At 37.4% G+C, this 18374-nt stretch overlaps 1 protein-coding gene across 1 annotated transcript in view; it reads left to right on the top strand.

Moving 5' to 3' along the window:
• LOC128658087 (calpain-8-like) overlaps nt 1–18374 on the top strand; it is a 260090-nt gene that overhangs the window by 94759 nt on the left and 146957 nt on the right. The window contains exons 8-9 of the mRNA XM_053712540.1: nt 2738–2812; nt 14807–14967. Coding sequence (XP_053568515.1) covers nt 2738–2812; nt 14807–14967 — 236 coding nt within the window. The remainder of the gene's footprint in view (nt 1–2737; nt 2813–14806; nt 14968–18374) is intronic.

Below are 18374 nucleotides of genomic sequence, written 5' to 3' on the forward strand. Positions count from 1 at the left end.
TTAATAGGTTTATTTTAGTAGTTGCGATGTGGGGGGCCAGCGGTTTAGGGGTAAATAGGTTTATTGAGGTGTTAGTGATGTGGGAGGCGGCGATTTAGGGGTTAATAACTTTAGTGTCGGGGGGCAGCGGATTAGGGGTATTTAGACTAGGGGTTTATGTTAGGGTGTTAGGTTTTTACATAATTTTCTTATCCCTGTAGACATAAATGGGATTGCGTTATAGCGATCGCCATTCCGCATTTGCAGGTGCAATTTTTTTCTAACACTTTTTCTCTATTGATGTCTATGGGGGAAAACATGCACGAGCACGTCAAGTCAGGCCTTGGCTTATCGCACAAAAAAGTTTTTTTTGTAACTTGTAATGGCAGCGCTATGGAAAGTGTGGTACCGCTAAATGTTTAGCGTTATTTACGCACCAGGTTTAGTGCATAACTTGTAATTTTGCCCAAAGTTTCCTATTTGAAGGACTATATCCACTGCTAAAGAAAAAGCTTCTTACCAATAAAGAGGGGTTAAAAAGAAAAATAACTTAATAAAATAATGTTTTGTTTATTTTAACCAAGATTACATTGAACCACAACTGCTTAGCCTTAACCCTTAAAGGAACAGTAAAGTAAAATGTAACTTTGAATTTTAAACAATTTTTTAATTTACCTCTGTAATCAATTTTGCTTTCTTCTCTTGGTAAAGAGTAATCCTTGGTGAGCTCAGGAGTGTGCACGTGTCTTTATCCATCTGCCAGTAGTGTTACCAACATTGCTTATTGCAGGGTTATACAGTGTTGCAAATACCGCTGCCCTAGACTACTAAAGACACGCGCACGCTCCTAAGCTCCTATAAGCCTATCTAGGTATACTCTACAATAAAGGATAGCTAGAGTACAAAGTAAATTTTATAATTGAGGTGTATTGGAAAGTTGTTTAAAATCAAATCAAATGATCTAGCTGAATCATGAATGTTTCATTTGTACTTTAATGTCCCTTTAACTGCCAGACAGAACTGTAACTACATAATTCAAACTCCAAGGCACATTAAAGTCAATTTGTATCGGCATAATGTAAATCAGCGTACAACATCGATATTTTAAACGCATTGTTTTTTTAAGCAAGGTGGTATGCCCATTGAAAAGTCTCTTAAGTATGTTTGTTTTATCTTCTTTGTTTTTAAAAATTAGGGACAGTTATAACTGAGCTTTTGCACTGGTTAAAGTAACAGTGTACTAAAAAAATAATAATCTAGGTGCCTCATTGTACTCACATAATGCCCATGAGCTGTTTTAATTTTTTTTTTTTTACATTGAATCTACCTTTTTAGGGGCGACTGCTACTGGACCCTTCCATTTAGGGTGCCTGTAGCCACTCGTCACTAAAAATTGTGCAGCTTGTACAGTTCATAGGTCAGGTCACAATCTAGCTATTACAACTTTCCTGTCTGCTGGTATCTCTCCAAACTGAGGCGAATGAGATCAAACAGGAAAAGCATGCAAATGTTTTTTTTAGACATTTCTTCTCTCTGTCTCTCTCTCTTCAAGTTGCTCTAGAGAATTTAGCATCTATAGCTTCTGTTTTGTAATTTTTAATTCATGGAGATGCCTCAAATCATTTGTAATAGTATATATTGCTTACTAAATGATCACACTTTCAACCCTTAAGCAGCTATTTTGCAATTAATATATGTTTGTGCAAATGTTTTTGTATGTGTTTCTGTGTGTGTGTATGTGCATCTGTTTGTGCATGCATGTTTTGCGTGTATGTGTTTATATATTTGCATTTTTTTAACACAAAAGCCAAACCAAAGACACAGGCAGAGACGATTGTAACTTACAGACAGAGAAAAATAGTGCAAGCTCTCAAATCCAAACAAACTGGGAACAAGGGAAGGGTGCACAGGCTTATGTAATCACCCCAGTAATATACACAACACGGAAGGGGACTGCACTCCTAGACCTGACTGGGTACACATCTTTTAAATCTTAGCTGTGTGCTTGCTAGTTCTGAGCTGGGGGAGGGGTTAACACTTGATTTAGACACTGTTATTTGTTCACTTTTTGTTTGGTCTAATGAAGGGGTGATTGATCCCCAAAACGTTACTTATTTTTGTGCTGAATAAAGCACCTTTTTCAAAAACCCAGTGAGTGCAAGCCTCTTCTCTTCTATATATATATATATATATATATATATATATATACATATATATATATATATATATATATATATATATATATATATATATATATATATATATATATATATATATATATATATATATATATATATATATATATATATATATTTAAAAATACAAAAAACATTTTCTTCTATGTGAAGGACATTGGAATGTGAAATATTCCTAACTACGTTCGGCTTTAGCGCAGTTTGTCTAATGTGGTGTTGGGTTAGTGCATGAGCGATAAGTGTTAATATTTTGGATGTCTAAGGGGTTTCACTTGCAAGTTAAATATTTACTTTCATTTTATAATACATACGCTAACCTGCCGGCATTAGAAGTTTTCTTTCAGCTGTATTAGTGTGTGCGAAAAATATATTTAAAATGTGCTCCTCTGTTATTCTAACGACGCCTTATTTCCAGTACCTGAACTGGTCCATATGGTACTAATCCAGCAGATAGACATTGTCAATTAGAGTTTAGGAACCCAGAGAGAATAATATGCCAGTAACAATGTGCCCTGTTCATTTCTTCTGTTTTATTTTAATATTGTGTTATGTGCCCCTGGCAGAGCTCCAGAGTGGAACGACGTTGATCCCAAAGTGAAGGAAGAGCTTGAGAAACAGTTGAATGACGGAGAATTTTGGTGAGTATTCTACTAAATATCTGCTGTACGTTCCAAAGCAAATAATACTTTGCAGCAATGTTTTAAATTTAAAAGGGATAGTTTTGCATAACCAACACGGTTATATCAATAAACTTTTGACCTCTGTAATTACCTTGTATCTAAGCCTCTGCAGACTGTCCCCTTATTCCAGTTCTTTTGAAAGACTTGCATTTTATCCAATCAGTGATGACTCCTAGGTAACTCCACTGGTGTGAGCACAATGTTATCTATTAGGCACACATGAATTAATGCCCTCTAATTGTTAAAATTTGTCAAAATGCATTCAGATAAGAGGCGGTCTTCAAGGTCTAAGAAATTAGCATATGAGCCTACCTAGGTTTAGCTTTTAACTAAAAATACCAAGAGAACAAAGCAAAATTGGAAAGTTGTTTACAATTACATGCCCTATCCGAATCATGAACGTTTATTTCTGACTAGACTGTCTCTTTAAAGAGACATAAAGAGCAAATATTTTTTTATACTAAAGGGAGTAATACTTGGTGTTTATAAGAGTGGTTTATTCCCTTTTTTAATTGGCAGATAATTACCAGAAGGCCCATCTAAGCTAAAAGTGACAGTCTACTCTAGAATTGTTATTGTTTAAAAAGATAGATAACATCTGGCTGTGAAAAACTGTTAAAATGCAGAGAGATAAAATGTGGCCTTCAAAGGCTTAGTAATTAACATGTGAGCCTACCTAAAGAACACAAAGAGAAAAAAGCAAATTTGATGATAATAGTAAATTGAAAAGTTGTTTAAAATTGCATGACCTTGCTGAATAATGAGTTTCATTTGTATTAGACTGTCCCTTTAAATGCAGGATTAAGGGGACAGTAAACACTTTTGATTGTAATATATACTACTTACTCTTGCATAGTAAAACAACTTTTGCACTATCATTTTATTACTTATGTTGTCGCCTTTTCTACTCCTGAAAAATGAGTATACGGACTAACTTCCCACGCTAACCCTGCCACATAATATCTGCATATCTGGCTATCGGTGGCCATGTCTGACAGTCAGTAGGTGAGGCTCAAGGAAATCTTGCAAATTGGGACATACGTCTGTCTCAGCTGGACAAAGCTTAGAATCCAGAACTGCCCCAAACAAATCAGGACAGTTGTGGCATCTATATCTATCCCTAATTTGCAGTTTGTTAGCTAATCATTTCTGCTGAAGCTGAACAAGGGAGATTTTGTTAATACAGTGAAGTGGCAAAAACTCTCTTGTCCTGGCTCAAATCCAGATTCCTCTAAATTAGGAAAGTGGAGAATGGAGTTTGGCCACTACAGCAAACAAAGCACGAATCTCTTCTAATAACAATCAGACTCTGCTGGTATGGTAATCTATTGAAAGACTGTAGAACAAGAATGCAATTACAAGATAGAACTTTAAATAAATTGTACAGATGTTGTGTAGACTCCTATCTACCAGCTAATAACAAAATAAGAGATATAAAGGGAAGTTACTCTTTTTTTATATAGGGCTAGATTACAAGTGGAGCACTAAATTACCAGGTCCCTGGCTATGCTAACAAAAGGAAATAAGTAGAAGCAATTCAAAAATCCAGCACTTCAATCCTTAATAGGGTGCATACTGCAGTAGGATTACTGCAAAATTCCTCAAAGTAATATAGAAAAAAAGGAGCAGACGCACCATAAAGTCCTTATGCAGAGGTTCTCTTTATTGTCACAAACTGGGAGCCAGGAAAGCAGAACAACGTTTCGGGCTACAAACCCTTATTCATGTTCATAACTTGTACATCACACTTAATCACCTTAAATACCTACAAACAGGTAAAACCACACCTTTTTAATTTAACCATTTACAAGGCAAAAAGAAGGCCTGTCATAATGACCTCTAGTGGTTTATACCTGAAAAAACATGTGATTCACCACATTTATTAAAAAACATTTTTTAAAAAAAATACAAAGTTAAAATGCATTTAACAGATGTCATAGCAAGATATTATATACACAGAATTCAAAGAGCCAGGGAAACAAGGATTATCACATAACTCTTAGTATTATTACACCTCTTAAAGGAACACACTCAAATCCAATTCTCTATTCATTCCATTGGGAGTCAATGTGTTTAATTTATTAATCCAGAAAGCCTCACGTTTTTGTAACAATAATTCTCTATTGCCACCACGCCTAGGGCTTTGTACAAAATCTATAATTTGAAAGCGCAGTTGTGCAATAGAGAATTATTGTTACACAAAGCCCTAGGCATGGTGGCAATAGAGAATTATTGTTACAAAAACGTGAGGCTTTCTGGATTAATAAATTAAACACATTGGCTCCCAATGGAATGAATAGAGAATTGGATTTGAGTGTGTTCCTTTAAGAGGTGTAATAATACTAAGAGTTATGTGATAATCCTTGTTTCCCTGGCTCTTTGAATTCTGTGTATATAATATCTTGCTATGACATCTGTTAAATGCATTTTAACTTTGTATTTTTTAAAAAAAATGTTTTTTAATAAATGTGGTGAATCACATGTTTTTTCAGGTATAAACCACTAGAGGTCATTATGACAGGCCTTCTTTTTGCCTTGTAAATGGTTAAATTAAAAAGGTGTGGTTTTACCTGTTTGTAGGTATTTAAGGTGATTAAGTGTGATGTACAAGTTATGAACATGAATAAGGGTTTGTAGCCCGAAACGTTGTTCTGCTTTCCTGGCTCCCAGTTTGTGACAATAAAGAGAACCTCTGCATAAGGACTTTATGGTGCGTCTGCTCCTTTTTTTCTATATGCTAACAAAAGGCTTAGTGCACTCGGCACCCAGGACCTGCATTCATTTTATTACAGGTCATGGGAGCTGAACTCATAAACCTCCGGTTAGTGCAGCCAGGGCTCTGGCAAGAAGAGGATTGAGTTAGACCGCTCTCTAGAACTTTTCTTTCATAATTTGGATAGAACATACAATTTAAAACAACTTTTCATTGTACTTCTATTATCAAATTTGCTTCATTCTCTTGTTATCCTTTGCTGAAGGAACAGCATTGCACTACTGGCAGCTAACTGAACACATCTAGTCAGCTAATCACAAGAGACAAATGTGTGCAGGCACCAATCAGCAGCTAGCTCCCACTAGTGTAGGATATGTGCATATTCTTTTTCAACAAGGGATACCAAGAGAACAGAGTGCATTTTAAAATAGAATTTAATTTAAAAGTAATTTAAAAGTATCTTAAAATTACAAGCTCTTTCTGAATCATGCAAGTTTAATTGTGACTTTCCTATGCCTTTAAATGGACACTGAACCCAAATTGTTTCTTTCATGATTCAGATAGAGCATTCAATTTTAAGCAACTTTCTAATTTACTCTTATTACCAATGTTTAATCGTTCTCTTGGTATCTTTATTTTAAAAAGCAGGAATGTAAGCTAAGGAGCCAGCTAATTTTGGTTCAGCACACTAGACAGCACTTGTTTATTGGTGGGTGAATTTATCCACCAATCAGCAAGAACAACCCAGGTTGTTCACCAAAAATGGGCCGGCTTCTAAACTTACATTCTTGCTTTTCAAATAAAGATACTAAGAGAATGAAGAACATTTCATAATAGGAGTCAATTAGAAAGTTGCTTAAAATTGCATGTTGAGTGTCCCTTTAAGGTAAGTATTGTAGCTACAGTTGAACTTTTCACCTGTAGTTTCAAAATATTTACACTTGTTTTAACAAAAACAAAGGTAAATGTTTAACGAAAATGCAATTTTATTTTCATTTAAAATAAATGAAAACTGAATACTGCAGGGAAAGAATATTCTGGGAAATGAATTTCCTTGAATATTCGTTATAAAGATTTCATACGAAACTAAATTTCTTCACCTGCCCATCCCTAGTCATCCCTAAAAGGCTGGCGTCTGGGGTCACAATCACCCAAGATGGTCTCAGGAAGCATGTACCCTGAGGCAGATGGTCCTGTGAAATCCACCAAGATAGAAAATCTCTATTAGGGGGATCCAGAGCTATCCTCTGCGATAGTTCTGAGTGGTCTCCGTTCCATCTTCTGAACATACATAAATCTATCGGTCTCAGATTGAGCCGAGCAAACAGAAAGAAGTCCATGGAAGCAACCATCAGACCATTCCCTCCATACACTGAGACACAGATGGACGGGAAGAGGACTGAAAAGAAAGCAAGAAGCCAGAAGTTTGGATTTTCAGACCTCCGTCAGAAAAATCTTCATGTACAGGAAATCTATAATCGTTTCACTTTCCACCCGTGGAAACGAGAATAGACAACAACATCTCTGTATGAGATCCTGCTAACTGAAAAGATGGAGCCTGAACAAAATGTAGTCCAGATAAGGTGCCACTGATATACCCTGAGATCTGAACACCGCCAAAAGGACCCCTAAGACCTTTATAACGAGTCGAGGAGCCGTAGCAAAGCAAAAGGGAAGGGCAAAAAAAAAAAACGTGGAAATTTATGTCCAGAAAGGCAAAACTCAGGAATTGGTGATGTTCCCTGTGAATGGGGACATGAAGATACAAGTCCTTCAGGTTTATGGTAGTCATGAACCGACCCTCCTGAACCAAGGAAAGAATGGAATGAACAGTTTCCATTTTAAAGGTCGGAACCTTGAGGAATTTGTTGAGACACTTTAGGTCTAAAATTGGACGAAAAGTTCCCTCCTTTTTTGGGAACTACAAAAAGATTTGAGTAGCGTCCATGACCCTGTTCCTCTACTGGAACTGTAGCAATCACCCCTAGGGAAGATAGGTCCTTTATGCAGTTTAATAAGGCCTCTCTCTTCACCTGGATTGAGGATAGCTTTGACACAATAATCTGCCCCTGAGGGGGTAAGACTTGAATCCTATTCTGTAACCCTGGAATACTATTTCCACGGCCCAACGATCTGGGACATCGTGGATCCAAGCCTGTCGAAAAAAGTAAAGTCTGCCCACTACTTGATCCACCACTGAATCGGGGGCGGCCCCTTCATGCTGATTTAGAATAAGCTGAGGGCTTTTAGCATGTTTTCCTTTATTCCAAGGCTGACTGGACCTCCATGAACTCCTGAATTGCTCCGGTTTGGAAGAGGAAAATTAAGACTTATATCCCTTGGGTCTATTCTTCTTGTCCTGAAGAAGGAAGGACTAGGAATTTCGGAAAATATCTCCCACCAAACCAGGACCAAATAACGTCCTTGGACTTGGAAGATACATCTGCAGACCAAGAATTTAACCAGAGAGCTTTCTAAACTAGAACTGCAAGGCTAGAGATCTTGGCTCCCAGGCTAACCACTTGCATGCTGGCATCACCGATAAATGCATTAGCCAGCTTTAGAGCCTTGATCCATAACCTGGATCTCCTCTATTGTAGTCTCTTCTGAAATTAGGTCAGACAAGGCATCGCACCAATAGGATGCTGCACCCGCAACCGTAGCAATACTTGCTAACAGGCTACCATTGTAATTCCAGATGAATGTACATTTTCTTTAAATAAGCCTCTGGACTCTTATCTATGGAATCCTTGAAGAACACACTATCCTCAATAGGTATAGTGGTTCTCTTGGCCAGAGTAGAGATAGTTCCCTCTACCTTAGGCACAGTGCACCCGAGTCATGCAGAGAGTCCACAACCCGGAAACATTTTCTTAAAAACAGGGGACAGGGAAAAAGGAATTACCGGCTCTTCTCTTTCCTGAACAATAATTTCTGTCATCCGGTCTGGAACTGGAAAAAAACCAACAAATGAAGGAATAACATCAAACATTCTGATAAGCTTATTAGATTTCTTAGGAGTCTCAGCAGCAGTAGAATCTTCCAAAGTAGCAAGGACCTCCTACAAAAGTAATCAGAGGTGCTCCAGCTTAAATCTAAAAATAACCTCTTCTGGGTCTGCAGTTCTAGTCACCACAGTCTCAGAGTCAGAGAACTTGTCCTCAGAAGCCACTGAGGAATGATCTTCTTCAGATAATTGAGAGATACTAACTCAAATTTAGCGGAGTCAGAACTCATGGAATTACAAATATTTTTAGATTTTCCCTTTCTCTTACCAGAAATAGGTAAGGCTTATAAGGCTGCAGAAAAAAATATCTCCTGGTAAATACACCCCCCAGGAACTTGTTGAGAGGAACCGCAGGGCACTGCATGAGATAACTGCTAAGGCTTGGGACTTTTGAGGAGAAAGCTGAGGCATGGTACGGACAACATTATCCTGATAGATAGCTCAGAGGGAGAATCCTGTTCCCTAGACAATAGCATCTTATTAAGCATGTGTAACAAAAATGTACAGGAGGAATGATTTGAGCTTCCAAGCAGTACAAACATTAGGCAAAATATATGGTTAGACTTGCAACAGAGTCCATTATGCTAAATTGGATCCCAACAGCAATTAAATTAAATACAGAGCAGTTGAACTGTGCCTTTAAATAATTTATTTAATATATACAGTATATCTATATACAGACTGCCGCCTATCCAAGGTGAGCAAATTACATAAAAATATAGCACAGCCTCTGCTGAGAGCTTACCCCATCAAAAACCAGAGTGATTCCCACTGTAAAGGTAGAGAGTCTCCTCAAAGAATTTCCTCCTTCTGCCAACAGTCAGACTTCGAACTTTCCACCCGTAGTGGCATCTGACCACTCCGACAATAACACAGAAGGACTCCGCTCTCGGATAGGTTAAGATCAAGTGCCAAAACAGAAGAGCGGAGAGCAGTCATGTAACCACATCAGGGAATAAATTTAAAAAAAAAAGCGTCATGAAGAAAGCGAGCATGATTTACGATGCGCTGCCAGCCCCATGAAAAAAATAAAATGTGCATTATCAGACGTTAGTCCCAAAGCACCTAAAAAGGGAAAGCTGCCCCTTCACTTAAAAGTCCTCATGGAAACATAAAAATATGGTCCTTATTAGGGAAATCTAAATATCATGAGGAAAGCGCACGAGTTATGCTGCACTGCTGGCCCCATGAAGAAATAAAATGTCTGTTTTGAAACATTAGTCCCAAAGCACCTATCTTACAGTTGTCTCAATAAAAAATTGACCGCTCACATCGCCATCTCAGCAAATAAAAAGGGGGAAAATATAAACCCCTTAACTCATTATCCTCAAGCAGATCTAGTGCCCTGCTATGCCTTTAAAATATCTCCATGTAAGAGATATGAGTCCCAACTACTGTCCACAGAGGAATTAACCTCACTAATGCCAGGGCCTTCTAACCAAGAAGGAGGGTAGCACTTACCTGTGGATTTGTCTGTCAGGCAGGAGCAGCTTCTTAGGTGTGACAGACACCACCACCTCTGTCGGGGACCTGGTTTTCTATAAAAGTGGTAGCATTGATGTTAGAAATCAAGCAAGGACCACCTCGCCGCCTTCTAACTGCTAAAAGCCACCATTACTTTTACTAAAGAGATTGACATGGACACAGCATCATAGCCCCAATCCTTGCTTGCGGTGAAAAGTACTCATTAAAGGATTAAATATTTTCAGACACCATCTTCGCACATGCTCCCTTGATAGAGGCAAAGAGAATGACTGAGGATTATGAGTAAGAGAAGTGACACTTGACAGCTCTGCTGGGGTGGCCAGGAGTTGAGTATTACACTAGTAATTGGAATGAAATTGTGGACTCCCCATGCCATAGGAAAGAAATATAATTTTAAATGGTTTAAGTACGTATAGGATCAGTATGGTATAAGTAAAAATAATACCTCTCATAAGATTGTAACATTATTGCAAACAAAGTTGATAATACATTTCCTTATGCTAACCAATTACATTATTGCTGATAAAGTTGTCCCTGAATCAGGCTCTATTTTATTTCCCACAATTACTAAAAGGTATATGAAACCCAACATTTGTTCTTTCATGATTCAGATAGAGAATACAATCTTAAACAAATTAAATTTACAATTTACTTAGGCCTAGATTTGGAGTTTTTGCGGCCAAGGGGGTGCGTTAGCTACGCGGGCTTTTTTCTGGCCGCACCATAAAAATAACTCAGGTATTGAGAGTTCACAGAATGGCTGCGTTAGGCTCCAAAAAAGGAGCGTAGAGCATTTTTAACGCAGCTTCAACTCTCGATACCAGAGTTGCTTACGGACGCGGCCAGCCTCAAAAACGTGCTCGTGCACGATTCCCCCATAGGAAACAACGGGGCTGTTTGAGCTGAAAAAAAACCTAACACCTTCAAAAAAGCCGCGTTCAGCTCCTAACACAGCCCCATTGTTTGCTATGGGGGAACACTTCCTACGTCTGCACCTAACACTCTAACATGTACCCCGAGTCTAAACACCCCTAACCTTACACTTATTAACCCCTAATCTGCCTCCCCCGCTATCGCTGACCCCTGCATATTATTTTTAACCCCTAATCTGCCGCTCCGTAAACCGACGCTACTTACATTATCCCTATGTACCCCTAATCTGCTGCCCCTAACACCGCCGACCCCTATATTATATTAATTAACCCCTAATCTGCCCCCCACAACATCGCCTCCACCTGCCTACACTTATTAACCCCTAATCTGCCGAGCGGACCTGAGCGCTACTATAATAAAGTTATTAACCCCTAATCCGCCTCACTAACCCTATAATAAATCAGCCAATCAGATTGAGCTTGCATTCTATTGGCTGATCGGAACAGCCAATAGAATGCAAGCTCAATCTGATTGGCTGATTGGATCAGCCAATCGGATTGATCTTGATTCTGATTGGCTGATTCCATCAGCCAATCAGAATATTCCTACCTTAATTCCGATTGGCTGATAGAATCCTATCAGCCAATCGGAATTCGAGGGACGCCATCTTGGATGACGTCCCTTAAAGGAACCGTCATTCGGCTAGTAGGCGTCGGGAGAAGAGGATGTTCCGCGTCGGAGGTCTGCAAGATGGATCCGGAAGAAAGAAGATTGAAGATGCCGTTGATAGAAGACTTCATCCGGATCATGGACCTCTTCAGCTCCCGCTTGGATGAAGACTTCATCCGGATCATGGACCTCTTCAGCTCCCGCTTGGATGAAGACTTCAGCCGGATCATGGACCTCTTCAGCCCCCCACTTGGGCTTGGATCAGGACATCGGAGGAGCTCTTCAGGACGGATCGGTGAACCTGGTAGGGTGAAGACAAGGTAGGAAGATCTTCAGGGGCTTAGTGTTAGGTTTATTTAAGGGGGGTTTGGGTTAGATTAGGGGTATGTGGGTGGTGGGTTGTAATGTTGGGGGGGGTATTGTATGTTTTTTTTTACAGGCAAAAGAGCTGAATTTCTTGGGGCATGCCCCGCAAAGGGCCCTGTTCAGGGCTGGTAAGGTAAAAAAGCTTTGAAATGTAGTAATTTAGAATAGGGTAGGGCATTTTGTAATTTTAGGGGTCTTTGTTATTTTATTAGGGGGTTTAGAGTAGGTGTAATTAGTTTAAAATTGTTGTAATATTTTTGTTATGTTTGTAAATATTTTTTTATTTTTTGTAACTTAGTTCTTTTTTATTTTTTGTACTTAAGTTAGTTTATTTCATTGTAGTTATTTGTAGGAATTGTATTTAATTTATTTATTGATAGTGTAGTGTTAGGTTTAATTGTAGGTAATTGTAGGTATTTTATTTAATTAATTTAATGATAGTATAGTGTTAGGTTTAATTGTAACTTAGGTTAGGATTTATTTTACAGGTAATTTTGTAATTATTTTAACTAGGTAACTATTAAATAGTTCTTAACTATTTAATAGCTATTGTACCTGGTTAAAATAATTACAAAGTTGCCTGTAAAATAAATATTAATCCTAAAATAGCTACAATGTAATTATAATTTATATTGTAGCTATTTTAGGATTTATTTTACAGGTAAGTATTTAGCTTTAAATAGGAATACTTTATTTAATAAGAGTTAATTAATTTCGTTAGATTAAAATTATATTTAATTTAGGGGGGTGTTAGTGTTAGGGTTAGACTTAGCTTTAGGGGTTAATACATTTATTAGAATAGCGGTGAGCTCCGGTCGGCAGATTAGGGGTTAATAATTGAAGTTAGGTGTCGGCGATGTTAGGAAGGGCAGATTAGGGGTTAATACTATTTATTATAGGGTTAGTGAGGCGGATTAGGGGTTAATAACTTTATTATAGTAGCGGTGCGGTCCGCTCGGCAGATTAGGGGTTAATAAGTGTAGGCAGGTGGAGGCGACGTTGAGGGGGCAGATTAGGGGTTAATAAATATAATATAGGGGTCGGCGGTGTTAGGGGCAGCAGATTAGGGGTACATAAGGATAACGTAGGTGGCGGCGCTTTGCGGTCGGCAGACTAGGGGTTAATAAGTGTAGGTAGCTGGCGGCGACGTTGTGGGGGGCAGATTAGGGGTTAATAAATATAATATAGGGGTCGGCGGTGTTAGGGGCAGCAGATTAGGGGTACATAAGGATAACGTAGTTGGCGGTCGGCAGATTAGGGGTTAAAAAAATTAATCGAGTTGCGGCGATGTGGGGGGACCTCGGTTTAGGGGTACATAGGTAGTTTATGGGTGTTAGTGTACTTTAGAGTACAGTAGTTAAGAGCTTTATGAACCGGCGTTAGCCCAGAAAGCTCTTAACTACTGACTTTTTTCCTGCGGCTAGAGTTTTGTCGTTAGATGTCTAACGCTCACTTCAGACACGACTCTAAATACCGGAGTTAGGAAGATCCCATTGAAAAGATAGGATACGCAATTTACGTAAGGGGATCTGCGGTATGGAAAAGTCGCGGCTGAAAAGTGAGAGTTAGACCCTATTTTGAGTGACTCCAAATACCGGAGGTAGCCTAAAACCAGCGTTAGGAGCCTCTAACGCTGGTTTTCACGGCTAACGCCAAACTCCAAATCTAGGCCTTAATTTGCTTTATTCCTTCGGTATTCTTTGCAGATGGTGATACTGCCTTTAACATTCTCACAGTGGCAGAGAACCAGAATTTCCAAAGTGAAGCATAGTAAAATGCCTCTTGGCAAGATTGCCTTCAAACAGTGAACATTCTTTTTCCAATTTGATTGTGTCACAGATACACATAGTGCTATTGTGACAACACTGAACATCCGGTCCAAAGTGATTTAACCTCTTGTCTGTAAAAACACACCAAACAGACCCTATTGATAGTAACTGAAATGAAGCAGTGATTTAACCTCTTGTCTGTAAAAACACACCAAACAGACCCTATTGATAGTAACTGAAATGAAGCAGTGATTTAACCTCTTGTCTGTAAAAACACACCAAACAGACCCTATTGATAGTAACTGAAATGAAGCAGTGATTTAACCTCTTGTCTGTAAAAACACACCAAACAGACCCTATTGATAGTAACTGAAATGAAGCAGTGATTTAAACATTTAATTGCGTGGAACATGTGAACACCTGCCCAGTGACAGGTTTAGTGAGCAGTAAGAGTAAGTTCTGTTGCATTGTCTTTTTATTGTGTATTTGTCAATTATTCAGTTCTACTGTATCTAGCGGTTCTTTAACTTTATTGCATCCTGAAATTTGGTGGTCTGGAGTCACCTTTGAAAGTGGAGCTGTCAGCACCAAGTGCAGGGATAATAAAAGACGTAAACAAAGGTTATGCCAAGTCTTCACATTCCAACAGACATAATTTTCAATGAATTACTGGGAAGCATTTTTTTTCGAGAAGAGAAAAGTTTTTAGAACCAAATACTGGATTATCTTTTACGCACCTGTCTCGCTAAGAAGGCTGGAATTCAGGGGCAGAACTACCAACTACCATTGGTGCAGCAGGTGCGGTGGGGGTGGGGCCACAGCATCCAGTCTATATATAGGTGTGTGAAGAATGTATAATATCCTAATGCAGGGGAGCCTTTTATTAGTGCAGGTTTCAGGTTTATCTATCTATCCTCACAATTGTTATACAGAGCAGCATTTATATAATTAATATTACTTACTATTGAGTTACCTTTGGGGGCCCAATAAATAATGCACCAGGGCCCTCTGTCGAGTAGGTCCGCTACTGCTGGAATTCTTGTTTCTATATGTTTTTCTCTTATTTTCAGGATGCCTTTTTCAGACTTTTTAAAAGAGTACTCACGGATAGAAGTTTGTCATCTAAGTGTCGACAGCTTAACCAGCACCAAGGAACATAAATGGGAAGCGACCATATTTCATGGGAGCTGGACACGAGGGTCTACGGCAGGAGGCTGTCACTTCTTCCCAGGTGAGGCTGAAATAATCCAGTGACTCTAGAAAAAGCACCTTCCTTTCTTATAAATGCAACACAGGGCTTATATCTAGCACTAAAAGACAGCTGTGTTCAGCTGGCTAATATTAAAGGGACACTCAGGTTTTATTAAATTTTCATGATTCAGATACAGCATGTAATTTTAAACAACTTTGCAATTTACTTCCATTAAAAAAAATGTGCACAGTCTTTTATATTTACAATTTTTTTTAGTCACCAGCTCCTACTGAGCATGTGCAAGAACTCAGACTATACGTATATGCATTTGTGATTGGCTGATTGCTATCACATGGTACAGGGGGAGTGGAAATATACATAACTTTGAAATGTGTTAAAAAAGAATCTACTACTCATTTGAAATTCAGAGTAAATGCTATTGCATTGTCTTGTTATCTTGAATTTGTTGATTATGCAAATCTGCTGTGTTTACTGGTCCTTTAATACAATTATTGCTGAGATATGTTTTATTTATGCACTTTCTCTATAATTTCTTTAGGATATTTATTTTCTTGTTGTCTATGCTTCATGGTATATCATTTAGTCCAATATTATTATATGCTTCTGCTTTTATATTTTATTTTGTTAGTCTCGGCATAAGTATCTATTTAATAATATAGTAATTCATAAACCTATTTTTTTTTGTTCTCGTCTTCCATGTGATATAAAATTATGAAAATGAATATTATGAGCTGTGTTCTTAATTTGTAAAAATCTTAATCAGTTCACAGAATCTCCCTAATCCGTTAAAAGAGACAAAAAATTTAATTGATTTTGAAACTAGAATGAAGTGCATGTTTGTACACAAGTCATTTTATCAGCATAGGAATATCTGTTAAAAAAAGTGCACCAAAAATAAATAAATAACGGACTGAATTATGTGGTTTGTAATTTTGAGTTTTTAAAGGGACAGTATACACCAATTTTCATTTAACTGCATGTAATAGACACTACAATAAATAAAAATATGCACAGATTCTGATCTAAAAATTCAGTATAAAACCGTTTTAAACTGTACTTAGAAGCTCCCAGTTTAGCTCTGTTAAAAAGGTTAGCTGGAACACCCACTGCAAGTGGGAAATAGTAAAAAAAGCAGACTCCCCCCACCCTTCCTCTGCATATAAAAATACTCTTTACACAAACAGGAGCAAGTTGGAGTAGGTATACATCAGTATTCTCCTATCTAGTGTATAATGTCCCTTTAATTTCTCTTTATAAAATATATATATACACTTTATCATCTAGGTCAGCTCAAATATTTCTTCAGCATGATGTTTGGAGCTGCAACTCAACTAGCAGAACCATAACAGTACTATTTCTATCCATGAATGGACCATCAATATTTTTGATACAATACCCTCAATACATAGAGATAATCAGGATAGTTCTACACGGTTAAAATTCTATCTATCTATCTATCTATCTATCTATCTATCTATCTATCTATCTATCTATCTATCTATCTATCTATCTGTCTATCTATCTATCTATCATCTATATATCAACATTTAGTCTTGGCAAGCACATATTTATAGCATTTTTAAAGTGATGGTAAATTCTAGCGTTTCAAAACCGCTGGGATTTACCATCACTAAAAATAAAGGCGACCTTAAAGTGATGGTAAAGTCTCCCCTTTTTAAAATCAGATCTGGAATGTAAGCGCTATTTTAGATGAAGTTTAATTCATTAGCTGTAATGAAGATGCAGTATAACATGCTTTTTAATATAGATATGAAATTCAAATACTGCATGCTCCTCCGCCCACTTCAAAAGTAAAGTTTTCTGTGAGCTAACAGATTGAATTGTTGTCCAATCAGCGCTCTCCCCATCTGGCACTTTTGTTGTAGCTAGAGCATTGATTGGAGAGTAATTCAATCATTTAGCTGACAGGAAAATTGACTTTTGAAGTGGGTGGTGTAACGTGGGGTATTTTAATTTTATATCTATATTAATAACTAAGTTATAGCGCATCTTCATTGCACATGATGAATAAAACTCCATCTAAAATAGCGCTTACATTCCAGATTCCAGATCACTTTAAAGGGACACTCAAGTCAAAATGAAACTTTCATGATTCAGATAGAGCAATTTACTTCCATTAACAAAATGTGCACCGTCTTTTTTTTATTTTTACACTTTTTGAGTCACCAGATCTTTCTGAGCATGTGCAAGAATTCACAGAATATACGCATGTGCATTTGTGCTTGACTGATGGCTGTCACATGATACAGGGGGAGTAGAAATTGACATAAATTTGTCTGAAAAAAATCTACTACTCATTTGAAGGTCGGACTAACTGCTATTGCATTGTCTTTTTATCATCCATTTGTTGATTATGCAAATCTCCTGTATTTACTGGTCCTTTAATTCATCATTTTAAAAAAACTACTGATGGATAGGCATCTTTATTTCACCACAGCTTCACTGCTAACCTAAGCGCCTCTGGCCATGGCACAGCTGAGTTTTTTCAATAAGGTGGCGTTTAAACCGATGAATGAAGGTCAACTTTATTTTTTGTGATGGTAGAGCCCAGCGTTTTTGATACGCTAGAATTTACCATCACTTTAATATAGTTTATTTTTACCTTGAAGAAATTATGTTTTTGATCTTTATAACATTTTAACCTCACCTCCGCAATCCGTGTAATTTACTTGTCTCTGACTTTATCTTTTTCATATAAACTTCCCCCAAATTACATATGTTTCACGTACTCACTATTTATGTACAATGATAAAGACTCACACACTCTTGCCTTTTAGACAGCAATCTTATTCGATACGCCAACTACTTTGCAATAACAAGTAACATATGTTTAAACTGCGCTTGTTGATTAAAACTTTTACAAACTGGGAGCAACACAAATGTTGAAATCTAGGAAATCTTTTAGTTCACACTCCAAAATATTTACACATAAAAACATAACCTTTACAATAGTTTTATAAGCATTTTGATTTTGGCACTGTCAAAAAAGTTTCTGTCAAAGGGATTGGAGCACTTCTGGTAACTTTCTTAATATCCTGCACCAAAAAATAAATATTGAATAGAACATGAAACATATTAACCTTTACAGAAGCTGTTTATTTGTAAGTACAACTGACCTTGAAAAGCTGGCAGATAATCGTGGCAGAAATTCAATGACATTGCGAGGCTGTTAACGGAGGCCAATTTTGTACAGTCATAATTTACTTTAAGAGAACTGACCTCCCTTTGTCATTCATCTGTATTACAATTCTGTCTGACAATAAGTAAAAAAAAGAAGATATTTGGCAAAATATATTACAAAATGTAGTTTTATCCATAGATTTTTATCTAATTTATAATTAGGATTAATAGTTTTCTAGTCTGTTATTTACATCAAAATAGTAAATTATGAAGCACATTAACAT

This window comes from Bombina bombina, chromosome 4 (assembly GCF_027579735.1).
Source record: "Bombina bombina isolate aBomBom1 chromosome 4, aBomBom1.pri, whole genome shotgun sequence".
Lineage (NCBI taxonomy): Eukaryota > Metazoa > Chordata > Amphibia > Anura > Bombinatoridae > Bombina > Bombina bombina.